Source organism: Denticeps clupeoides, unplaced genomic scaffold (assembly GCF_900700375.1).
Source record: "Denticeps clupeoides unplaced genomic scaffold, fDenClu1.1, whole genome shotgun sequence".
NCBI lineage: Eukaryota > Metazoa > Chordata > Actinopteri > Clupeiformes > Denticipitidae > Denticeps > Denticeps clupeoides.
In genome coordinates this window covers 56,123-82,544 of record NW_021629725.1, presented here as the reverse complement: position 1 = coordinate 82,544, position 26,422 = coordinate 56,123, and the positions used below count along the sequence as shown (strand labels likewise).

Below are 26,422 nucleotides of genomic sequence, written 5' to 3'. Positions count from 1 at the left end.
CGGGCAGTGATTTGAGGAGCAGCAGCAGTTCATCTTTTCCAAACGGTGAAGAAACGTGAGCTCTCATCTCTATTCAGATGGGAAACCACTTTCAGCCCAGGGATTCCTCTCCCTGGAACGCTGAAGAATTTCCTGATGGATCCGTTGTAGAACAGATATTTCTTCTATTTCTATTTAGAGAACAGATGCAGAACGTTCTGTGGACAATATAAACTTTTATATAGAACTGCTGCATGCTGATCATCTCTCACACGTCCCAGTGATGGTGGGGAAACCGATGTCCGGATTGGTTATCTGACTAGAAGATCCACTTGTCCTCCCTTTACCAGCCCCTGACTCCACAAAACCATGATGGTCCATATAAACCATAGTCTGTTCCAGGCCTCCACCAATGAACGAAGATCTGAACAGTCATGACGATCACTTGAAACTAACCCATGAATGGTCAAACATCTCATGAGAGCGAACTCCTCCAGCCATGAAGGTCCAACTCCACCTCATGTCCAAACACAAAAGTGAATTGTGTGACAATGTGTGGTGAAGCACCCAACACCAACCAAGATGTTTTGATGAATGGGTGCGTAGATCCTGTCACCTTCATGCACTGCTGCTCCTGGGACCTGCACCCTCTACTGGTTACAAACACACACTTCTCTACAGGAGGGAGGAGAGAAGATGGGCAGAACAAGCCTGAAGAACATGAGATGATGAACTGCTAACACACACACACAGAAATAAGAAAACATCTTTATTCATTTTTCACTGAAGTTCCACACATTCGTCCCTTTTCAGATTAGTGTTCCGGTGCAAAAACCAACACAAAGAGGTAAGAAAAATTAATAAATAGCCACGTCCAGTTATTTACACATCACCATAAACAAAATGAATTTGTTACTTTACACAAACACACAAAAGAAGAAGTAAACGGCCACAAGGGGGTCAAAGGTCAGCGGCGGCAGCGCGTCTTCGTGTTGACGGGCACTGCGGCGTCAGTAATAAGATGAAACATGGCACAACGTCACGACACGGATTATATTCACATCCAGAAGCTGGCGGCGGTGGAGATCCCACTGTCCTTTACACGCGCGTGTGTGTGTGTGTGTGTGTGTGTGTGTGTGTGTGTGTGTGTGTGTGTGAGACAGAATGAGAAAGTGAAAACACACAGTGAGTCATGAACATGCGAGGAGCAGACGGCTTCGTTCTGTGGTCAGGAGTTACCAAGATCTTCAGACCGAATGTCCTACTCACTGACCCCCACACACACACACACACACACACACACACACACACTCAGCATGCAGCCAGACGAGATGAAACAGGAATCATGGAAAAAAGGATTCCAGTCTTCTCCGGACATTTTCTCCCAGGGGTGGGTGGACGTCTCTAGGACGTGAGTTTGGAGTAGCTGGGTGGGGAGAAGCGCCGCCGCAGGTATTTGAGGATGTAGAGCGGGAGACAGCTGACCAGCGTGATGGCCGTCACCTTCCACACGAAGGACAGCGTGGCGATGAAGTAGACGTCTGGAACCAGAGAGAGAGCGTGAAGACATCAGCGGCTCACCTTCAAACCACTTATATCTTCTGGATATAAACCAGACAGAAACACGTGCTAACTACCCAACTACCCGCCACTTTTTAAAGGGGGAGGAGCCTGGAGGCATGATTGACAGCTCTCTCATTTAAAGCCCCTCCTGTCAACGTCATACATCCAGGTATAACGCAAGCAGTGTTGCCAGATCCCTGAACAAATCCTCAGAAACTAAAACACACAAAACTACTGAATCTCTCTGATTACGGTACCATAATTACTGAAAATATTTACTGGGTTCCTCAGAACCTCAGATGGATCCAAACAGACAACACAAATTAAAAACACACACACACACACACACTCTTCACTGAGACTCAAGAAGCTGTGATTCTGCGCAGAGCAACCAGGAGAAGCACCATGGTTCATGGTTCAAGTTGCCAAAACCAGTTCCGTCCCGTAACTACACGCTGTGGTGAAGGTGGAGACCAGTTACAGCGCCACCTGCAGGTTTACTGAATAAAACACTGCAGTTAGAGGTTATGTGTGTAAACCACCAGTGAAAAGTCTGGACGCCCCGACTGGTTCTTGTATATATTTTTTACGTTATAGAATAAAACTGAAGACGCAGGACTGGGGCAGCGGTGGCCTAGCGGTTAAGGAAGCGGCCCCGTAACCAGAAGGTTGCCGGTTCGAATCCCGATCTGCCAAGGTGCCACTGAGCAAAGCACCGTCCCCACACACTGCTCCCCAGGCGCCTGTCATACTGCTCACTCAGGGTGATGGGTTAAATGCAGAGGACAAATTTCACTGTGTGCACCGTGTGCTGTGCTGCTGTGTATCACATGTGACAATCACTTCACTTTCTTCCTTCTTCTTATGAAATATGACGCGTCAGGTTGTAATGTAATAAATAAGAACCGGGGAGCTTTTACTGCGATGGCGGTGGTTCACACTCCTGTCTTCTGTCCACCACCTAACGTTGGACAACGGGGACGGTTTATACTGAACTCATGTTAATCATGCGGCTTCTGATGATGAAAGTGAAAGTGAAGTGATTGTCACATGTGATACACAACAGCACAGTGCACACAGTGAAATTTGTCCTCTGCATTTAACCATCACCCTGAGTGAGCAGTGGGCACCATAACAGGCGCCCGGGGAGCAGTGTGTGGGGACGGTGCTTTGCTCAGTGGCACCTTGGCAGATCGGGATTTGAACCAGCAACCTTCTGATTACGGGGCCACTTCCTTAACAACTAGGCCACCACTGCCCCAAGAGGCCACCACTGCCCCAAGGTGATGGTGAACAAAGCCGCCATGATGATGGTGAACAAAGCCGCCATGAAGGTAAAAAACAGATTCATCAAACATACTTCACTTCCTCCTCATACAACAAATACCAAATATGTTTCTTCTACTGGATTCTTCCAAATGGCTCCAACTTAGTCGCCAGAACCGCCACAGAGTAGCAGCGTCCAGACTTTTGACTGGTGGTGGGACCTTGACATCACAGACAGAACTAAAAATTTCTCCGCAAACTTATATATGGTGTGTATCCGTCACCATGATGACCTTGTGGAAGGTGACACATTCCAGTAGGTGAATCCTGAAGTAAAAATTCTCCTCGATCCAGTGTGTGTGTGTGTGTGTGTGTGTGTGTGTGTGCGTGTGCGTATGCACGCCACTCACCAATGAACTCGTGCAGGAAGACGAGCGAGGCGATGTAACAGGCCAGGCTGAGCAGCTCGGCCACGATCATCAGCCAGTGCCACGTCTGCACGGTCAGTGCCACCATCAGTAGCTCGGTCAGGATGAGCGAGGTGAAGGAGATGGCCACGATGTGCACGAACTCCGACTCGAACAGCAGCAGCGCGCCGTACATGATGATGCTGCCTGCAGGGAAACAACCGGCCCGTAAAAACTGAATCAAGACTGGAAGAACGGAGCCACAACTTCACAACAGGCTCATCGAGGTCCTTCAAGCTCGAGTCAACCACCAAGACCACTCAGGGTCCCCAGAGCCCGAAACGGTGAGTCGCGAGGTCACGACCCAGACCTGACCTACACTTCACCAACATGCAACCACTCAGACCTCCATAACTGGGAACAGCAGAACCTTCCCTGTGTGTTTGGATCCAGAGACTAATAACATTCAGATGGATGGAATAAATGGTGGAGCAGGAGAAACTGCTGTGATCCGGTTCCTGCGTGGATGCCTGTAGCGCCCAACCACGCCCTGAAACCAGATGAAGGCCTCTGCTTGAAAAGCCCCTGAGGATGTGTGATTCCTTCAAACTGAGACAAACATATACGGTTTTCTTGTTCGTACGTCCCGCCCTTCTATGCTCCTCCGTTCGGCATGTTGCTGCAGGCCGGGTCCTGCTCCATTCACCCTAACGGAACCGTACAGTTACGAGACCACCACCAACCCACTCACCCTGGTAGATGCTGATCAGAACCCAAATGAGGAACGTCTTGAAGGACAGGGGTCGGCCCTGTGGGGACACACAGTTACGGCGTCAGTGTGAGAGCAGATACAGCAGGACCAGTGGGGAGACCTTCTAACTCCTGACCTTCAACAGGTCCTTGTAGAGCTCTGGGTACAACATGGCCACCTCGGACTTCACATCCTTATCTAGAACCAGGGAGAAGACTGGGAACATGGTGTAGATGGTGGAGTATCTGGGGAAGACAGCAGTTAGTTTTGTGATATGAATATGGATATTATACTGACGTGAATCATGTATGTTCATGTATCAAGTTCCTGTAATCCAGGCCTCATTCATCAACTCTTAATAAACCACCGGTCAAAAGTCTGGACGTTATAGAATATAACTGAAGACGCAGGACTATGAAATATGACGCGTCAGGTTGTAAAGTAATAAATAAGAACCGGGGCGCTTTTACTGCGATGACGGCGGTTCACACTCCTGTCTTCTGTCCACCACCTAAAGTTGGACAACGGGGACGGTTTATACTGAACTCATGTTAATGAGCAGCTCATCAAGCGGCTTCTGATGATGATGATGATGATGATGAAGGTAAAAAACCGATTCATCAAACATACTTCACTTCCTCCTCATACAACAAATACCAAATTATGTTTCTTCTACTGGATTCTTCCAAATGGCTCCAACTTAGTCGCCACAGAGTAGCAGCGTCCAGACTTTTGACTGGTAGAGTATAAAGCATAAAATAATAAGTAAACAGATCCATTTCTGCACAGTGAGTCACTTCCATCAAAGCGCTTTTTCATAACGGATCTGCTGAGACAAAACGTCAGCAGAGATGAAATGTCACCAAGCATAGCTGCCATAGTGAGCACATGAGGTCACCGCTGACCAGTGACCACACACACACACACACACACACACACACACAGACAGTCTTACCCAATGATAAGGAAGCCCTGATATAGAGGGACGGAGGCGAAGTAAAAGACAGAAGAGAAAACAGCCTGTAGACGAAGGAAAAAAAGATTGACATTTATGGCATTTACCAGGCGTCCTTATCCAGAGCACCTTAAAATCAGTCGGGACAGCCCCTGTACTGTTAAGTGTCCTGCTCAGGGACAAGATAGAACCTGGGACGCTGTGATAGGAATATCTCAACATGTTCATGCAGAGATGCCCTTGTAACGACTGTTCCGATTTATGTGTTATTATAACTGATTATACTGGTAAATAAATTACAGCCTCCTGACCCCGAGCGGGTCGAATCCCCAACATGCACCGGTGTGGCTGCAATAATATTGTTCTCCCGAGCGGCCGAGCAGATCCGATTTCCATCTTCTGATTACATCTGCAGCACAGTGGGCCCCACACACTCGCTGTCTCTACTAAAACGGAGCCGCAGGGGTCACACACACACCTGCATGGTGCTGATACAGAGGCTCCTGTGGATGACGAACTGGCTGAGGGCGGCGGAGCGCTTGTAGCTGTTCCGCCCGTGGACCATCAGCAGGCGACCCAAGTGCTTAAACTGGCTGACGGAGAAATCGGCCGCCAGCGACGCCTGCTTTCCCTCCTGCACACAGACACACACGCTTTCAAGGCCTCCATCTCTCACTGTGAGTGTGAGAGAGACAAATCAGATGTTACGGTTCAGGAAACAGGTGTGTGTGTGTGATGGTATTTGAGAAAGTGACAGTTTGGGTGACACGATGTGTGTGTTTGTGTGTGAGGCCACTCTTACTTTGCCCTCCACTCCCACGCCACAGTCTGCTTCCTGGATCATGCTGACGTCATTTCCTCCATCCCCTGTGAAAGCGAGGGAGCAGTGAGTGTGAGTGTGTGTGAGTGAGAGGAATGTGTGGATTTGTGAATAGAAAATAAAGGACCAGAGCTTGTGATTGGTCGTTTGTGGGTCTGAGAACGTAAGGATCCAACGCCTTCAGCAGTCTGATGATTGTGGGGTTCCTCACCTACAGCGCAGGTGAGTTTTCCTGTTCGCTCCTGCAGCAGCCGCACGATCTGAGCTTTCTGTGTGGGGGCGCAGCGGCAGCAGACCACCGCCGGACACTGACAGGCCAGCTCCATGAACTCGTACTCGTAGAACTTCAGACACACCTGACACACACACACAATCAGAATATCTTTACTGTCACTCTAACAAGTGACAGTTAATACTGTGTGTAAAAGCTAGCTTTAAAAGAAGACAACTAGCATATACAGTACAGGCCAAACGTCTGGACACCTTCTCATTTCATGACCATTAACAAAAAAAGGTGAAATAACTAAAAACATGTTTTATATTCTAGATTCTTTGCTCTGATTACTGCTTTGCACACTCTTGGCATTCTCTTGGTGGCTTGGGATTCGAACCGGCAACCTTCTGATTACAGGGCCGCTTCCTTAACCACTAGGTCACCACTGGCTCGATTGGGTTCAGGTCCGGTGACTGTGGAGGTCAGGTCTCCACTTTTTGTTAAGTACATAACTCCACATGTGTTCATTCATAGTTTTGATGCCTTCAGTGAGAATCTACCAACGTAAATGGTCATGAAGATAAAGAAAACACATTGAATGAGGAGGTGTCCAGACTTTTGGCCTCTGCTGTATCTATAATACAAAATATGAAAGTAAAATTTTAGGTAGAAACCTTATTGCACGTGAAAAAGAAATTGAATTAGAGGTGGAGAAATAGACTGAATGTCATTAAGTTAGAAGCTGTTGTTTACACACTATACCAGTACATAGTGTTGGGCTGGATGTGTGTGTGTGTGTGTGTGTGTCACACCTCCAGAGAGTCTCCAGAGATAACCAGAGCGCAGTCGTGCTTCCGTCTAAAGGCGTTGAGCTCGAGGTGGGCCTCCCCTCGCGTGGTCACCTGAACGAGGACACACACACAGATAATCATCCAAACCCGGCAGCACGCAGGGTGACTGTTATTCCAGCCCAGGTGACGCGTCCGTTGCTGGTGGTTTCAGGGGGTCAGGCTGCGCTGTGACCGGCTTCATGGGAACCACAAGGAGGAAATGAACTCATGAACCCGCGTTAGAAACCGCCAACGCCGCTCGCTTCATCAGATAACTCTGATTCGCCCAGCGGAATGCAGAACGAGACACGTCTGATCAAATCAGGACAAGGGGAGGGGTCAAGCTTCCTCCTCCACACCCACTGGTCACATGGCACGCCGTTTCAGTACCCGCCAGCTGCCGCATCGTCAGACCGCAGGACGTTTCTGCAGCAGGAAGCACGTCCAGATGCTGCAAGCGCCCTCTGGGAGACGGCGGGCGGTTTTCATGCAGTGCCAGCCATTGTTCCTTCTTCCAGGAACTCCTGAAGGACCCAACACTCATACGTAAACACTACCCTTCCTCCTGACACACACGCACACACACACACACACACACACACACGCTCAACAGGTCGCCCTTCCCAGCAAACATCAGAAATGGCAAGGTGTTCCCTCAGGGACGAGGACCCTGAGGAAGGAGGAGAATAAAAGTGCTGATTTGCCAAATTCTCCAGTGCTGATTGGGGGTTCAGGGTTTTTCCCCCAGCTGATGACTCGTGACCTTTGACCCTTCATTTTTGGTATGAATATTTTGCATTTTGTCTCTGAACATGTCTTTCAAAACAGGACAGTGTTTCTACAACACACACACACACACACACACACACACACACACACACACACACACACACACACACACAGACAGGAGGAATGTGTGTAAAGTAAAGTAAAGTAAAGGAAGTGGGGTTGCACATCTACCTACATTTACCTTTACATTTACAGCATTTACCAGACGCCCTTATCCAGAGCGACTTACAATCAGTAGTTACAGGGACAGTCTCCCTGGAGACACTCAGGGTTAAGTGTCTTGCTCAGGGACACAATGGTAGAAAGTGGGATTCGAACCCGGGTCTTCTGGTTCATAGGTGAGTGTGTTACCCGCTAGGCTACTACCAGCCCTACCTGTACATGTGCAACTTATTTAAGCGTGCTTGTGTGTGTGTTCACACTCACAGGACGGAAGACGTGGATGTCCTGGTTGCGGGTCACCAGATGAGCGTTCTTGGCTGTGCAGGTGGCCGTTTCAAGTTTGTCCCCAGTCAGCATCCATACCTGCAGAAGAGAGAGAGAGAAGGTGAAACCCGCCCCTTCACCTGATAACCCCTCCCACACCGACTCTGGAACCCGTCATTTCCGGGAATCTCCCCAAACCTTCCAGCACCTTCCAGCCTCACCTTGATCCCAGCGTTGCGGAGAATCTCCAGGGTGGGGCGCACGTCCGCCTGCAGCTGGTCCTCCACGCCCGTCAGACATAGCAGCTCCATCTCCATCTCCAGGCTCTCGATCACCGTGGCAACCTTCAGCGAGCGGTCGTGCACGCTCAGTTTGGCTTGCACGTAGCGGGCCTGTTGACCAGCAGCCATGTTAGACTATAAATCATTAAAAAGCCGGGTTTCTGCAGGTTTAAAGAAGCCATGGGGGCAGTGGTGGCCTATCGGTTAAGGAACCGGCCCAGTAATCAGAAGGTTGTCGGTTCGAATCCCGATCCACCAAGGCTGCTCACTAAGGATGATGGTTAAATGCAGAGGACAAATTTCACTGTGTGCACCATGTGCTGTGCTGCTTGGCCAATGTTAACTCATATTGCCTGTACTGCAGAAAGCCACTAGGGGGCAACTGTGGTATTTTTGGTTTGTACTATTTGTCGTTTCCAGCGGCGGATCTGGATATGGCTGACATGGGCCGTTGTCCAGGGTGGCATCGAGGGCATCGGCCAAATAAAAGAGAGCGGCATGTGATAATGAGCTGGGCTCGGACCAGCCCTGCGATACACGTAGTCAATCCGCAAATGTGCTGTGGCCGGAAAATTACTGAGAGATCAAAGGCTTGTTTCATTCAATGTATTAGGTCTGCAGTATTTTTAAGACCTTTGAATGCTGAATTCGGCCATTACTAGTAAACTTCAGAAAATCTGATTTTTTACTTTTTAAGGATTCACGGAAACCCTGAAAAATCAAACAATCAATAATCACTATACTGTCCTTACATACACATAACGTCACAGGACACACCGTCCGTCCCCAACACACTCACACCAGCTGTACCCTCTGGCAGGATTACTTCACCGTTTAATTACAGAATATTTTATTTGACTGTACAGCACTTTGGTCAGCTCCATTGTAATTTATAAATAAATATGGTATGGTATACGCAGGAGCAGAACGAGGACTGAAAATTAGTTTTATTAAATTCATTTTTTATGTCCACTGTGCAAAATATACTTTCATTTTGAACAAAAAAAAACGTTTTATAACAATTCATTTCAAATAATAAAATAAATACTAAAAACAAATAGGGTAATCTATAATAAAGGACTTGTACAGTGTATCTGGCCAAATGCAGAGGCCGGGGCAGGGGTAGTGGTGGCCAGTCATGGCGCCCACTGCTCACCAAGGGTGATGGGTTAAATGCAGAGGACAAATTTCACTGTGTGCACCATGTGTTACAGTAGGGTTACAGTAGGGTTAAAACACTCGATATGGGGCAAATGTCAGGCTTCACACACCGCAGCGCCCCACGTGGTTCAACACGCCATGTGAGATCGGCCACATTTCTACACTGTACATTTTGGAATAAGTATGTAATATCAGTGACTCTCTACAGCCACAGAGTTCATGTGGCAGAAAGCGGGATGTGGGCGGGGCATCTGGCCAGGGCTGCGGCAGGGTTGGCGCCAGTGCCAAACCTCGGTCCAGTGGGGGTCAAGCCCTCATCAGCAAGAGTGAGATAAAGCAAAAACAATGTGTGTGTGAGTCATGTAGGAACGGAGCGGTGACTCACACACTGTCTGAGTCACCGCCGCCCACCATCTCACACACTCACACACACACACACACACACACACACACACACACACACTAGATGCAGACGTGGTCCAGCCTATTGCCAGTTTGTTTTCTTCTGGCAGTAAAAACAAATGAAGAGTTTGGGTTCGGGTGTGTTCGTGTTTTTATGGACAGATTTAGTCCAAACGGAGCCCGTGGCAACAGCACCTGTCAGACGCGTTCCCTGCCTGTAGAGGCCACGCCCCTCAGCATCAGGGTCCCCATAGTCCCCACAAACACACACGGTTAGGGTCTCACCTCGAAATCCTGGTACTGCTCCTCCGTCAGGGACTTCTTTGCCACAACCAGTACCCGCAGACCTTCTCTAGCCATGTTCCCACACTGAAACACACACACACACACACAGCTTCAGAGGTCTCTACAGACTCGGCTGTGAAAACTCGTAAGTAGCGTTTGGATTATTATTTTTATTGATTTGTTTGGAGAAGCACCTCCTCCTCCAGCCAGTCGTTGTACTGGACGATGCCGGCCATCACCACGTCCGCCCCCTTCATGTAAAAAGTGATTTCTCCTGTCGTCTCGTCCTGCGAGGAAACACACCGTGCACCTTTAACAGGAAGTGCCCTTCTCAGATATCCAAAAATGATATTTAATGAGCCATAACGGTGAATCATCGGCATGACAACCAGAGTCCAGTCTCAAGACGCTCCCACAATCCTGTTTACACCAAGTCACCATGACAACCGAGAGCGCCCAGCGGCGAGGGATACGGGGCAGGACTCGTCCTCTGGTCACTGGCTTATTTTGGGCTTGGACTCTGGGGTCCTGCTTGGTTTGTGAAGGCGATAGTGAACAGGAAGCAGCTCCGCTCGCTACTTCCTGAAAGTGAGCGGCGGCCTGGCGGCACGCAGCCAGTAACAGCAGAGCGCCGTGCCTGGAGCTTTAGTCACCAAGTTCAGAGATGGGTGAGCGTTTTCCCAGATAACCCTGGGATGCAGCCACGCTCTTCACGTTCATTTTTATATCACAGGTGACTCAGAATCAACGTTTTACTGTTCGGCACGCCGCAGCTTTGTTGTGCGGTGGAAGATAATTCTGATTGGAGTAGATGTGAAGGCGCCGGGCGTCTCACCCGCACGATGATGCCCATCCTCTTGCTCTCATAGGTGAAGGGGAAGATCTGCAGGATGGTGAAGTTCAGGATCTGCCCACTAGGGGTCCTCAGCTGCATGGAGGACTGGTCACGACCGACCAGAGTCAGACCAACGCTCTCCGTCCACTGGACCAGGGACACCTACAGCACAGGGTCAATATTCTCATCACACAAGCGCACACACACACACACACACACACACAGTCTGCCGTTTCGTGACATCATCAACAGGTGCTGAGGGTATGTGTGTGGTCGGTAAGATCATCTGCAGGAGGGTCTGATAATAGAGACCCTAAAGTGACAAAATCATTGCACTCTGAACACTGATACACCATGAATTAAAAGACAAATTTAAAGGCACACACATACACACACACACACACACACACACAAAGGTTTTTAAGAAAACACACCTACAGGTGCCTTTAGTCATGGCCTGCTGTTGAAACCCTGATGTCCAAACAGGGGTCAGAGTTCACATAACACACTCTGGTGTCACACTCCATCCTTCACCATACCCTAATGGTTGACCATCAAACTCAGTTCGTCCATCTCACAAATGATGGGTCCGGGTATAAATGTGTGTGAACATGCAATAAAACACACACTCCTGAATCAAGCAGTCATTATTAAAAAGTTGTTAAGACGTAGAAATGAGATGTGCATGTTAAAAATTGACCAGCTCAACCCTGAACCCCGACGTTCAGCATCAGCACCTGCATTTTATCAGGATCTTTTATAAAAAGAATCAGCCCGCTGAACCAGATAACACCCATCACCAGCCACAACCCTGACCAGACATCCATCTGCAGCTAACGGCCATTATCTGGCTCTAAATACAGACTTCCTGAGCAGCAGCAGATCAAAACTAACGGACTTTTGGTTTAAAAGGAGATGAGGAGATAAGACGGAAGTATAGATATGAAGTATGAAAGTCAGTAGGAACATCACCCTCACAGCTCCACATCAAGTCATTACCATTAAAATTGATCAGGAGTACAAAAAGATGCTGAACAACTGACTGTCTGACGATAAATCACTGGCCTATCTAGGATGGTAGAAGTCTCAAGCAGTCCCAGGTTCAAACCCCACTTACTACCATCGTGTCCCTGAGCAGGACACAAATCACTCTAATTGCAGGTGATGATGCAAAATAAAAAATGTTATATTAATATATATTAAAAATGTAAAAATCTAAATATAATAATATTGTGTTTTCATATTTAGAAGTAAATGAGCGTAACTTGATGCCATCTGGTATAAAATCATTCTATCTCAGACTCTCTTATGTAAATCTTACTTCTGCCTCTCGGGTGTCAGGAGGCCTGAGGCACCACAGACTGTAACATGTTCAAGTAGAGAGAAAAAGACAAAGAAGAGGAGGTTTATGGACAATAAGTGCAATTTTTAAATGTCATATTTTGTATTCTATTTGTATTATATATATATGCTAGTTGTCTACTTTTTAGGCTAGCTTTTACACACAGTATTTAAGATACCTCTCCAGCTCAGGGTCTGCACCTAAATTTGCTGTACTTGTAACAATGACAATATTAATATTCTGATTCTCATTTAGGTAATCCTCAACAAATAAATCAATAAATCAAAACTGCTCAACTTAAAAGGAATTCAGGGACATTTACAGAGAGACAGAGACGCCAGGCTGGACGCCTGGTACACTGCAGTGTGTATATTGTGTAATTGTGTGTGTGTGTATATACCTCATCAGGACTGGACGCCTGGTACACTGCAGTGTGTATATTGTGTGTGGGTGTGTGTGTGCGTATATACCTTGTCAGGACTGGACGCCTGGTACACTGCAGTGTGTATATTGTGTAATTGTGTGTGTGTGTGTGTGTGTGTGTGTGTATACCTCGTCAGGACTGGACGCCTGGTACACTGCAGTGTGTATATTGTGTAATTGTGTGTGTGTGCGTGCATATACCTTGTCAGGACTGGACGCCTGGTACACTGCAGTGTGTATATTGTGTAACTGTGTGTGTGTGTGTGTGTGTATATACCTCGTCAGGACTGGACGCCTGGTACACTGCAGTGTGTATATTGTGTAATTGTGTGTGTGTGCGTGTATATACCTCGTCAGGACTGGACGCCTGGTACACTGCAGTGTGTATATTGTGTAATTGTGTGTGTGTGCGTGTATATACCTCGTCAGGACTGGACGCCTGGTACACTGCAGTGTGTATATTGTGTAATTGTGTGTGTGTATATACCTCGTCAGGACTGGACGCCTGGTACACTGCAGTGTGTATATTGTGTAATTGTGTGTGTGTGCGTGTATATACCTCGTCAGGACTGGACGCCTGGTACACTGCAGTGTGTATATTGTGTAATTGTGTGTGTGTGCGTGTATATACCTCGTCAGGACTGGACGCCTGGTACACTGCAGTGTGTATATTGTGTAATTGTGTGTGTGTTGCGTGTATATACCTCGTCAGGACTGGACGCCTGGTACACTGCAGTGTGTATATTGTGTAATTGTGTGTGTGTGCGTGTATATACCTCGTCAGGACTGGACGCCTGGTACACTGCAGTGTGTATATTGTGTAATTGTGTGTGTGTATATACCTCGTCAGGACTGGACGCCTGGTACACTGCAGTGTGTATATTGTGTAATTGTGTGTGTGTGCGTGCATATACCTTGTCAGGACTGGACGCCTGGTACACTGCAGTGTGTATATTGTGTAACTGTGTGTGTGTGTGTGTGTGTATATACCTCGTCAGGACTGGACGCCTGGTACACTGCAGTGTGTATATTGTGTAATTGTGTGTGTGTGCGTGTATATACCTCGTCAGGACTGGACGCCTGGTACACTGCAGTGTGTATATTGTGTAATTGTGTGTGTGTGCGTGTATATACCTCGTCAGGACTGGACGCCTGGTACACTGCAGTGTGTATATTGTGTAATTGTGTGTGTGTATATACCTCGTCAGGACTGGACGCCTGGTACACTGCAGTGTGTATATTGTGTAATTGTGTGTGTGTGCGTGTATATACCTCGTCAGGACTGGACGCCTGGTACACTGCAGTGTGTATATTGTGTAATTGTGTGTGTGTGCGTGTATATACCCTCGTCAGGACTGGACGCCTGGTACACTGCAGTGTGTATATTGTGTAATTGTGTGTGTGTATATACCTCGTCAGGACTGGACGCCTGGTACACTGCAGTGTGTATATTGTGTAATTGTGTGTGTGTGCGTGTATATACCTCGTCAGGACTGGACGCCTGGTACACTGCAGTGTGTATATTGTGTAATTGTGTGTGTGTGCGTGTATATACCTCGTCAGGACTGGACGCCTGGTACACTGCAGTGTGTATATTGTGTAATTGTGTGTGTGTGCGTGCATATACCTTGTCAGGACTGGACGCCTGGTACACTGCAGTGTGTATATTGTGTAACTGTGTGTGTGTGTGTGTGTGTGTATATACCTCGTCAGGACTGGACGCCTGGTACACTGCAGTGTGTATATTGTGTAATTGTGTGTGTGTGCGTGTATATACCTCGTCAGGACTGGACGCCTGGTACACTGCAGTGTGTATATTGTGTAATTGTGTGTGTGTGCGTGTATATACCTCGTCAGGACTGGACGCCTGGTACACTGCAGTGTGTATATTGTGTAATTGTGTGTGTGTGCGTGTATATACCTCGTCAGGACTGGACGCCCTGGTACACTGCAGTGTGTATATTGTGTAATTGTGTGTGTGTATATACCTCGTCAGGACTGGACGCCTGGTACACTGCAGTGTGTATATTGTGTAATTGTGTGTGTGTGCGTGTATATACCTCGTCAGGACTGGACGCCTGGTACACTGCAGTGTGTATATTATGTAATTGTGTGTGTGTATATACCTCGTCAGGACTGGACGCCTGGTACACTGCAGTGTGTATATTGTGTAATTGTGTGTGTGTGCGTGTATATACCTCGTCAGGACTGGACGCCTGGTACACTGCAGTGTGTATATTATGTAATTGTGTGTGTGTATATACCTCGTCAGGACTGGACGCCTGGTACACTGCAGTGTGTATATTGTGTAATTGTGTGTGTGTGCGTGTATATACCTCGTCAGGACTGGACGCCTGGTACACTGCAGTGTGTATATTGTGTAATTGTGTGTGTGTGCGTGTATATACCTCGTCAGGACTGGACGCCTGGTACACTGCAGTGTGTATATTATGTAATTGTGTGTGTGTATATACCTCGTCAGGACTGGACGCCTGGTACACTGCAGTGTGTATATTGTGTAATTGTGTGTGTGTGCGTGTATATACCTCGTCAGGACTGGACGCCTGGTACACTCTACACGTGTCCTCGTAATGCTGCTCAGCCTCGGCCTGGTCGGTGACGCCGTTTGATTCGTAGACGGGCGTGACGTTGTGCACCAGAGCGATGGCTTTCACCGCCTCATGCACGCGGCTGCTGATGGTCTTACGCACTTTAGTGGCGGCTGGAGCGCGAGAGGTCGGGAGGTCATGAGAAGGCTACAAGCACAAACAGCACGAATCATTTCCTCTGTGTTACACTGAACAAAGAGAACCAGTTGTGTTCATATTAGAAATCAACACTCTCTCCGTGGAATACAGAGTAGAGGAGGAGCCATGGAGAAGATAACCACTCCCAGATGTGCCCAGAATATGAACAACTGGCTTCACCACGGTGCTGCTATTTTTAGCTTCGGCTTGCAGGGTTAATGGCAGAAGCATTAAATTAGGCCGCGAGTCAGGAGCTGCCTGGTCCTGCTTCCTGCTCCTGTGACCCGTGGCCCCACATGTTTATGGACAAAACTGACAGTAATGGAGGCAGAGATAAAAGCAGGAGCAGCTTTCATTCTGAAGGCTGTTTACCTGGGTGTAGGCGCTGAACACATGACTCTGCACCTCGTCCATGGAGTCCATCCCGTATGCCACCGTTCCGAGGTGGAGCCTCCGGAAAACCATCTCGTTCTGGGTCAGGGTCCCTATGAGACACGAATATTATCATCACACGGAATCCTGGGAGATTGACCAGAAGTAATGTTCATCGCCATCGTTGGCATCAGGAATGTTATCAGGAACATCTCACCATACCTCTCAGCTCTCATGCGTTTCTGCATCGAGTTAAATCGTTCCTAAACATCACAGCTACAAAAAGCAAGAAAACAGAACGAGGCCTGGGGCAAAAAATCCAGCGAAACCAGACCTTCTGTTCCTGATTACCCAACGAGGATCTTGGGAATCTTGGAATTACACTGATCCCAGATTGCCCGCTGTGGAAATGTCATGTGTGCTGAAACTAATGGCATATAATAGCTCATAATGGCTTATTAATGCCACAGGAGCTCAGGGGCTCTTTCCTGACACCCGCTCTTAGCTTCCTGTGTACACACACACACACACACACACATACACAGGGCTGTGTGTCAAAAGCGCCTCATGCACACTTTGATACAGGTAATGTAGTAAAAGCCTGAGCTCAGGTGTGCGCGTGTATTTTAAACAGTTAGAAATGACACTTACTACATCAATAAATCACCCATGACCTGCAGGCAGGCACACACACACACACACACACACACACAGACACACCACTCGCCTCTCGCTGCCCCCAAACCCTCCACAAATCACCATAATCGTGAGTGGGATTCTGGAACGTTCTGCTGATGAGCGTTTCGAAAACCTCAGTTCACTGCCGACAACTCACTCTGTTGCCCGGGGCAACGTCACGTTCATCCGAGCCGGGCCGTTTTCCACGGCAGGAGGCCGGAGCATCGTGCGTCACGATTCTCCCGTATTAAACAGCAGGGGCGGAGTTCTGCCGGCCTGCCGCTCACCTGTCTTGTCAGTCAGAAGGTACGAGATGCGGCCCAGCTGCTCCGGAATGGTGCTCGCCCGGACCACGGTCCCAGGGATTTTGGAGTCTTTCCGGATCATCCAGCTGAAGACCATCTTGCCCATGTCCAAGTTCACGCGCAGACTGAGGTCAGAGTGACACGGATCAATACTGGGTGACCTGTGTAAAACGTGTGTGTGTGTGTGTGCTAGTAGCTTAGTGGTAACAAGCTACTAGGTTCAAACCCCACTTACTCACTGAGCAGGACACTTAACCCCGAGTGTCTCCAGGGGGGGAATGTCCCTGTCACTACTGACTGATAAGGGCTGTAAATGGAAATCACCTGATGGGGACAATGTTGGAGAACAGCAGCAGGAAGCGGAAGATCTGCAGGTACCAGCGACCGGCAAAGTGCTGCAGCGCCACCATGACGAGCGAGACCACAACCAGCGCGCCAAACAGGATCTTGGTCAGACAGTTGACCTCCAGGTCAAACAGGCCGATCTGTGGGCGAGAACCTCTGGAATATGTAACTCAACGCCGACATCATTTGCTTCTGTTCTGAGACATTTTTACATACGGTTACATCACACAGGCGTGTAAAACAAACACTTATTTTCCTGGCGCAGCGCGCGGCAGTATTTGAATATCTGCATTATTTACGGTTTCATGCTGCAGCTCTGCAGCCACACGCTGCTCAGCTTCTGCCCAACGTTCACAAATCTCCTGTCAACCAGCAGCATCGTGTCTGAAATGACTTTCGACAACCATCAGGAAAAATGGACGTATATGTGCCACCCAGTGAACGTCGCCAAAGGTTTCACGTGCTAAAAACGGTAGCCAATAATTTTACACGATATTGACTAACCTATAAAAAACGTTTCATGAACCTGGAGATTATTGGTCCTGACCGCGCGCCATACGTGACAAGCCGGTGTAAAACCCGTCGGGTTTGAGCGAAGATCTGATGCGCCACCTGGTGTTACGGCAGACACTACAGGAAAACTCATGTAGTTAGAACAGTGGGCAATTCATTGGGCAACTCGGCAAAAATCTACGGATTAAGAAGACCAACGAGCTGGATGTGGCCCGCGGGCCGTAGTTTGCCCACCCCTGTGTCAGACAACCAGGCCAAATGTTCTGGGGTGTTCTTGATATGCAGAATAAAGCTCCTTCAATGGTCACATGAAGATCAGAATTGGACCGTGGACCAGTGGAAGGACCAGTGCACGTGATGTGGTGATGCTTCGTATACAGCAGGTACCTTGTGACGGGGGTTAGATGTGTTCATCACGCTGCGCAGCTCTTTGCCTGTGTAGACCACAACACCCACGACAGTACCTGCAGCGGGAACACACAACACACACATCTGTGTTGGTTTGACCCTGCTGTTGTGTTGTGTGGATAAATACAGCTGTACAAATGTGTACCAGAGGCGATGACAGTGCTGGCCCACAGCGTGTTCTCAATGCTCAGACTCTCGTTGACTGGTGGGTCTCCATCCTCCTGCAACAGGTCACACACACACTTCTGAAATGTGCCATCAGACCCATTCACATGTCTGAAACACGAGAGGTGGTGTGTGAAATGTCTTTACTGATTTTGCGTGTGTGTACACTCACCCTGGTGAATGTACCGATGAAGTTGTGTATGTCAATATTCGGCTCCTCGGCATAAACATATGATCTGATCTGAAGAAGGTCCTGAAGAACAGAATAAAACCCAAACTTAACCAAATGCACAAAGACACCTCACCTCTTCTGACGATATCATGAAATATTCAGGTGGGGAAGAAAACGGACCGCTGCTGTGGGCAGCCGCTGCGTACAGGACACAGGGAGGCGGAGCTTCCAGTCCGTCTCGCCATCTAACTGGTCCGTCCTCAGGAAGCAGGAGCCTGGAGGGAACGTTCAGAACCAAGATCACCCACACAGCACCAGACAAGCTCCAATCAAAGCCTCTGCAGTATTACACTGACCCCTAGGTGGCGCAGCAGATCTGTGATGATTTTTTTACAATAAAAAAAAATTAGCCCATAATTAGTATGTGTAAAACCGCAACCTGTATTTAATTTGGCTGAGGCTACAGACACCAGTCACTTCGTTCAGAGGCATCAAATGACACTCAAATCCATCAATAATTCATAATGCAAACATCTTATGACAAGTCTAAACTCTAATATACAGATTAAAAAATTCCAACATCTGCAGCCCTTCCACTCGATATTCATTAAGAAATGTTATTAATCATAATGATACAAGATCAGATTTAAAAGTGATTTTTAATCACCATTTTACACACTCAGCTCCATCTCTCTGGGGATTAGTGCTATGAAATTGTGTGTGTCCATTGTTAAAAGAGTGTGTGTGTGTTGGGCCTGAGGAACACTAGGCTCTTCATAATTGACCTAATAGCCTCCATCTGCTGCTCCCTCTTCCCGTAATACCCCCACCCGGCCAGCACCCTGCCCCCGCTCCACCCCAGAGGAGACCCCGGCACAGTCAGGCCCCTGACAAATCGCCAGTTATCAGAAAAGCCCTGATTACATCGCCGCTCCTCCAAGCTGCAGCACTTATTTAAAAAGGAGGAATGTGTGTGTGTGTGTGTGTGGGGGGGGGGGGGTTCTGCTCATTTGCTTTAAATTAAACCTCCGCTCATGGCTGCATGGTCTCTGAAGACGTCCCTCCTTCACACGCTCATTTCTTTATTTTGTTATTCAGATTCCAGCATCATCTTCCTCCGCAAGACCGTCTTTGCATCCACCTTTGCTTTATTTATCTTACAGGATTTTTTTTGCATGTCTTACCCAGACTGCAACTGCCGCAGTCATTTGAAAGACAAAAGGATCGTCAAGTTGAAGTGAAATGGGACCATCAAATGGCCAGGAAATCACGGCTATTGACCAAAGGTTGCGTGAAGAGGCGGGGCTAATAAACTACAAACGTCTGTCGGCTTTCTCTGTGTGTGTGTGTGTTTGTGCTTTTACCATTTTTCTCTGAAGTCCTCAGAAAGATCATGTCTGCAGGAACGCGCTGGTTCTAAAAGAGAGAACAAAGTTTTAATCGTTTATTCCTTCACCTCCTCCTCTCGTCCCCTCAGGCAGCCAATCAGCAGAGCTGCGTCCCCGAAACGTAACTTACACTCTACCTGACCCCCCCGAGCCCCCCCACACACACCCAGCGCTGTTCTCAGTTAGCACATGATGAATTCTCTCATCCACTCAGGCCGACAGACCTGGCCAGGGTCCTACAGAGACGCGCGTTTTCATCCGCCATTCACAGCTGAACGTGTCGCCAGATCAGAGGGACGAGAGCAAATAAAACACGAGATGGGGGGACTGTCTCAGATTTCCTGAGCTCAGACCACCACAACTTCAATCTTCTTACCTGACCACCCCCCAATTCGAGGATACAGGCAGAGGCTCCTCCCCTTCATTACAGTTCTAACGTTCGCTGAACGTCACTGGGCAAATTTTAAACTTGACATTTTGCACAAAGCTCACATGTTCAGTGTGGCAGATAATCAAAATAACGCCGGACATCAAATATTAACTGTGCATTATAATTCGGGTTATTGTTTCTAATGGCAACTAGTGTAATTAAATTAGTTGAGATTAAAGTCTGGTGATCATAAAGATGAGCAGAGCAGCAAAAGAGGCTTTCAAGACGAATCAACTACACAGCGAGCATCCTCCGGTGTTTTGTGCAGCAGCTAAAGCTTCACGTTTCGCAGGTAAAGACCACGCCCACAGACTGAATAAGCCCCGCCCACTGATGGTAGCCGAGCATCTTTCGTCTGAATTTATTCAAACACCAGTTCTAATTATAATTAATCTGACTTAAACTCAACTTCTCCTGCCCTCAAACCCTTTCACCAAATGGAAATTATTTATCCTAATGACGTCATTCTGTTAAAAGACAAACTTTTCACCTAAGATTAGTTGATTAGGCAAGAGTAATAATAGAACAATAGAGCCATTTATAATTTGCTGTCGTTTTTAATTTTGTTGTACTATTTTTTTACTTATAACGGAGTAAAATTTGAACATATGTATTTTGTCCGCCACTGGAAATAATTCCAGACCGACTAAAACAGATGACCAGCAAGCAGACACTTCCACATCCTGAAGATAAATATGATGTGAATTCAGCCACATCATTAGAGTTAAACAGGTAGCTATAAAAAGAAATGAAGAAATAAAGAGGATGGATAAGGGAGGTATGGGACAATAAGTAAAAGATGGGTACGAGATGTGAGAAATCATGTCCATCAGTCGGTATGAAGAAGAATTTCTGGAGAATGTGTGTGAGCACCGACCTTCTCGACGATGATAAGATCTCCCACCTGGATGGAGCTGCTCTTCACCTTCACCGTGCCTGAGAGAAGAGATGATCACGTGAGCGTTTCTCCTCTTACTGAGGGACAGCGGGCCATGCAGCTGAGGGAACGTGGACGTTGGAGATGCGGGGATATAACAGTGAAGGAATTTAATGATTTTAACAATCTTGTCCTGTGCTGAGTGGAGGAGGGTCGGGGCGGGGCGGGGCGGGCAAATTTCTCCCATTCCTCAGTGTATGAACGGGCTCGACTGTTTGCAGGAGGTCAGCGACCCTTCACCCCGCTGGTGACCCCTGGCTTTGTGCATATGTAAGACATTAACACACATTAATGCTGTGCCACAGAGCTCTGGACTTCACCCTCAGAAACAGCAGTCTTCATCTACTGTTAATTCCACAACATGACCAGGAAAGCACTGAAGGTGGATGCCTGGGTATTACTGGTCAGGGAGTTGGCTGTGGGCGGAGCCAACACTGCAGCATTTAGAGAAGCATCTTTACAAAAAAAAAAAAATTATAATAAAGACGTTTCAGCAGTTTGAGGCTCAGGCAGGAGACGAGCGACGTACTAAACAGGAGTTATGCAAAAACTAAACGCAAATAGTGAATTTCTAATGGTTACTGTGATTTTCATGGAGACACAGAGGGCAGGGCAGTCGAGAAGTAAAACCTTCAGTTCCTCAGTTCCACGCATGTTTATTACACGTGTGTGTGTGTGTATTTGCTCACCTCTGGTGGACAGCTTGCTGTAAATCTGTGAATTGACTTCTTTGTCTCGCAGGAAACATCTCACCTCCTCCACAGCCTCCCTCACAATGGTGATGATTAACACAAAGCCCTGAAAAGTGTTTACAGAACGTTCACGAGGTTCCTCTGTGGTTCTGCGCTCTTTTGGTCTGAATTAGTGGCCTGTATGCAGATTTAAAAACACACATAACCACGTGCGAGGCGGACCAATCAGACAACAGAGGCGCAACCTTCACCGGCCTGGTGGAACTGCAAATTCCACGCCACACTGTGGATCTTTACGTTCATCAAAGGAGTGGAAATGGAATCACACACACACTCACCAGAGGGACCCAGTAGGTGTAAAGTGCCCCAAGTCTCAGTTCGTTCACAAACTGTGAGCAGGCCAGGAGCAGGAAGTAAAGGTTGAAGAAGTACTTGAACTGATTAAAGAGGACCTATAAAAGACACACATCAATGGAAGAATCGTTGAAATTCCACCTCAACCGAGCAGATAATAAAACTCATAAATAGCAGAAATGATATTTCAGAAAAAAAAAAAAGATTGGTAAAATTAAAAGAGTAAATTATTAGACTCAAAGTAAATATGCAAATGATTATAGAAAAAATAGGTTTCTTTTCCTTTGTAACGTGTATGTGGTTGGGTGCAGATGTGGGACTAGAGGTTGGACTCTTTTACCTCCCAATTTAAAAAAAAAAAGAGAACCTAACGCTTTTATCCCTGATTTATTCCCGCTGGAGCCTTTACAAGGTGTCTGATGGAAGAAGGAGAGCGGGCGAGGAGGCCGGGTCCAGTCCGAGGGCCGCGGTCCCACTGCGCCGCTTTACTGGACTTTTAACAGCTTCCTGCCACCCAGCGTGAGGAATTTACAGCTTCTGACCACAGCTGGACCCCAGCGCTCATTAGCACCTGAGAGAGAGAAATCAGGTCCCCAGCTACACACACACACACACACACTTCCAGCACCGAGTGCGTAAACAAAGCACAAAGATTTGAACATTCAAATTCCACGACCTCCTGAGAAATGATTCAAATGGAATTAGAACGATCGGCGTTTGCAAGTCAAATCGCTTCGGTTTCTTTTGTTTGTTTTACAAAGTGAGTCCATTCTTAAATGTAATGAAATTAAAGCTGCTCCCGTCTCTCCGATGTGTGCGTTACGGGTACGGACGCCATAAAAACGATTTCATCACGTTCAGCGCTGGGAGGAATGAACATAACAGATATACACATCTCATCTGTTATTTACTACTGACTAGTAGTGGGTAAAACGCTCGTCCCTGAGCGTCTCCAGGTGGACTGTCCCTGTCACAGGGTGGTGGTAGCCTAGTGGGTAAAACGCTCGTCCCTGAGCGTCTCCAGGTGGACTGTCCCTGTCACAGGGTGGTAGTAGCCTAGTGGGTAAAACGCTCGTCCCTGAGCGTCTCCAGGTGGACTGTCCCTGTCACAGGGTGGTGGTAGCCTAGTGGGTAAAACGCGCGTCCCTGAGCGTCTCCAGGTGGACTGTCCCTGTCACAGGGTGGTAGTAGCCTAGTGGGTAAAACGCTCGTCCCTGAGCGTCTCCAGGTGGACTGTCCCTGTCACAGGGTGGTAGTAGCCTAGTGGGTAAAACGCTCGTCCCTGAGGGTCTCCAGGTGGACTGTCCCTATCACAGGGTGGTGGTAGCCTAGTGGGTAAAACGCTCGTCCCTGAGCGTCTCCAGGCGGACTGTCCCTGTCACAGGGTGGTGGTAGCCTAGTGGGTAAAACGCTCGTCCCTGAGCGTCTCCAGGCGGACTGTCCCTATCACAGGGTGGTAGTAGCCTAGTGGGTAAAACGCTCGTCCCTGAGGGTCTCCAGGTGGACTGTCCCTGTCACAGGGTGGTAGTAGCCTAGTGGGTAAAACGCTCGTCCCTGAGCGTCTCCAGGTGGACTGTCCCTGTCACTACTGTCTGTATTAGGTGTAAATGATGGTTCTGGTGAACCCCGCTCACCCCGGGCAGGAAGGTGAAGAAGTTGTATTTCTGGTTGTTGATGACGTTTCGGGGGTACCGCTGCTCTCGCTTCTCTGGGTGTCCCAACCAGACGGTCCGTGGGCGAAAGTCGCCCATCCCGCAGCACCTGGACCATCCACAGCATCTGCGGCACAAACAGTCACACGTCACAGTTTACGATGGTGGGGTTCGACCTTTAACCCCATATCCCGGCTGATGCGGGACGATCTCGTCCTGCTGCCGCAGTCCGACACACATCAGTCAATATTGACTCCCGCTCCACCCGTCCACCCTTCTCAAACATGGCCACCAGTCGCAGCGTTCCACTACGACCCCGCCGCTGAACTTGGGTACACTGGGTCAGGCGCTGGGTAACGATTAACCCCAAAAATCTGATTTCAATGACAGAACCACAGATGCTCCATTTGGCCGGTACTACGTCTGTGTAAATGTGAGTGAAGGTGCAGCGCAGCACGCCGTGACACAGTGAATTTATTCTGTATTTAACCGTCACCCTTGGTGAGCAGTGGGCACCATGACAGGCGCCCGGGGAGCAGCGTGTGGGGACGGTACCTTCATCAAGGGGACCTCAGTGGCCACCAGTACCCAACCACTACACAGTTTTAGATATATGTTTGTGTGTGTGTACGTGTGTATGTTTGTGTAGGCGTATGTGTAGGTGTATGTTAGTGTATGTGTGTGTATGTTTGTGTAGGTGTGTATAAGTGTATGTTTGTGTAGGTGTATGTTTGTGTATGTGTGTATGTTTGTGTAGGTGTGTATAAGTGTATGTTTGTGTGTGTAAGTGTATGTGTGTGTATGTTTGTGTAGGTGTATATAAGTGTATGTTTGTGTAGTTGTGTGTGTATGTGTATGTTTGTGTATGTATGTGTGTGTATGTGAATGTTTGTGTAGGTGTATGTTTGTGTATGTGTGTATGTTTGTGTAGGTGTGTATAAGGGTGGTAGTTGCCTAGTGGGTAACACACTCGCCTATGAACCAGAAGACCCGGGTTCGAATCCCACTTACTACCATTGTGTCCCTGAGCAGGACACTTAACCCTAAATTGCTCCAGGGAGACTGTCCCTGTAAATACTGATTGTAAGTCGCTCTGGATAAGGGCGTCTGATAAATGCTGTAAATGTAAATGTATGTTTGTGTGTGTGTATGTGTGTGTAAGTGTATGTTAGTGTATGTGTGTAGTTGTGTGTGTATGTTTGTGTATGTGTGTGTAGGTGTGTGCATGTGAATGTTTGTGTAGGTGTATGTTTGTGTAGGTGTGTATAAGTGTATGTTTGTGTGTGTGTGTGTGTGTGTGTGTGTGTGTGTGTGGGTGTGTGTGTGTGTGTGTGTGTGTCAGTGTGTGTGTGTGTGTGTTTGTGTAGGTGTGTATCAGTGTCTGTTTGTGTCGTTGTGTGTGTCCGTGTCTGTGTGTGTCTGTTGTGTCGGTGTGTCTCCGTGTCTGTTTGTGTGTGGTGTGTGTGTAGGTGTGTGTATGTTTGTGTATGTTTGTGTAGGTGTGTCTCAGTGTATGTTTGTGTAGGTGTGTGTCTGTGTATGTTTGTGTATGTATGTCGTTGTATGTATGTGTCTGTCTGTCTGTGTCTGTCTGTCGTTGTGTGTGTCCGTGTCTGTGTGTGTCCTGTTTGTGTCGGTGTGTATAAGTGTATGTTTGTGTGTGTTGGTGTGTGTCGGTGTGTGTATGTTTGTGTATGTTTGTGTAGGTGTGTATAAGTGTATGTTTGTGTAGGTGTGTGTATGTGAATGTTTGTGTAGGTGTATGTTTGTGTAGGTGTGTATAAGTGTATGTTTGTGTGTGTGTGTGTGTGTGTGTAGGTGTATGTTTGTGTAGGTGTGTATAAGTGTATGTTAGTGTATGTGTGTAGGTTTGAGTGTGTGGCCATGATGGAGGCTTCCCGGCCTGCGCCGCCTTCCCTCCCCGCCCAGGTCTCGTCAGGAACCGGATCTGTTTATCAGCGATCACGTCCCGGTTCGGGCGCAACGCGATTCAAATCAATACTGACAAGAACCGCGACAGAAAGCAACGACAGTAACGACCCACGGTCCAAAATAAAGGATAAAATCCGTCATTCTCCCCCCTTCCTTCTTCCCTTCTTTATCCTTCACCTGCGCCAGAGAGACCCGGAACACGGATGTCAGATCCACACTCGGCTCCATGCGGCTCCGCGACGTTTTTAATATTCCTCATATTCGCGTAACGCGTCGCGCCATTTTATTCCTGTCAGAAACGCCGCCGATTTTACTGCCGTTTGTTAGCATTAGCAGCGCGTTTTCACGCCGCCGCCGCCGCGTCCCTCACCCGTCCCGCTGGTGGCCGTCGTGTCGCTTCTTGTGTCGGACGGGCTGCAGCGGGATGTTGTCCGCCATTCCGGCCGCCTGCGTGCCGCCGAGACCGGGGGAGCGTCACCGAGACCGGGCTGGGCGGGCGGAGGCTGCGCCGCCTGTCACCGAGATCCCGCCGGGCGGCTTCCAGCTCAGCAGAAACACCGCCGCGCCAGACGATGCGGTGAAACGCGGTGTTTACCGTGTTTA

General features: G+C 48.1%; 1 protein-coding gene across 1 annotated transcript; it reads right to left on the bottom strand.

The window, feature by feature from the left end:
• Positions 1-733: 733 nt before the first annotated feature.
• Positions 734-26,422, bottom strand: LOC114772830 (probable phospholipid-transporting ATPase IIA). The gene is made up of 28 exons (XM_028965545.1): positions 26,190-26,422; positions 23,870-24,014; positions 22,220-22,333; positions 21,879-21,987; positions 21,130-21,188; positions 19,799-19,850; positions 18,615-18,709; positions 18,435-18,515; positions 18,243-18,318; positions 18,077-18,153; positions 17,156-17,316; positions 16,814-16,956; positions 15,849-15,961; positions 15,276-15,485; positions 10,965-11,126; positions 10,324-10,416; positions 10,130-10,213; positions 8,222-8,392; positions 8,001-8,099; positions 6,768-6,857; positions 5,953-6,097; positions 5,724-5,788; positions 5,400-5,555; positions 4,922-4,986; positions 4,103-4,211; positions 3,967-4,024; positions 3,219-3,422; positions 734-1,520 (listed from the first exon to the last, which is right to left on the bottom strand). The coding sequence occupies exons 1-28, from the start codon at positions 26,255-26,257 to the stop codon at positions 1,384-1,386; spliced, it is 3,141 nt and encodes a 1,046-aa protein (XP_028821378.1). The 5' UTR covers positions 26,258-26,422; the 3' UTR covers positions 734-1,383.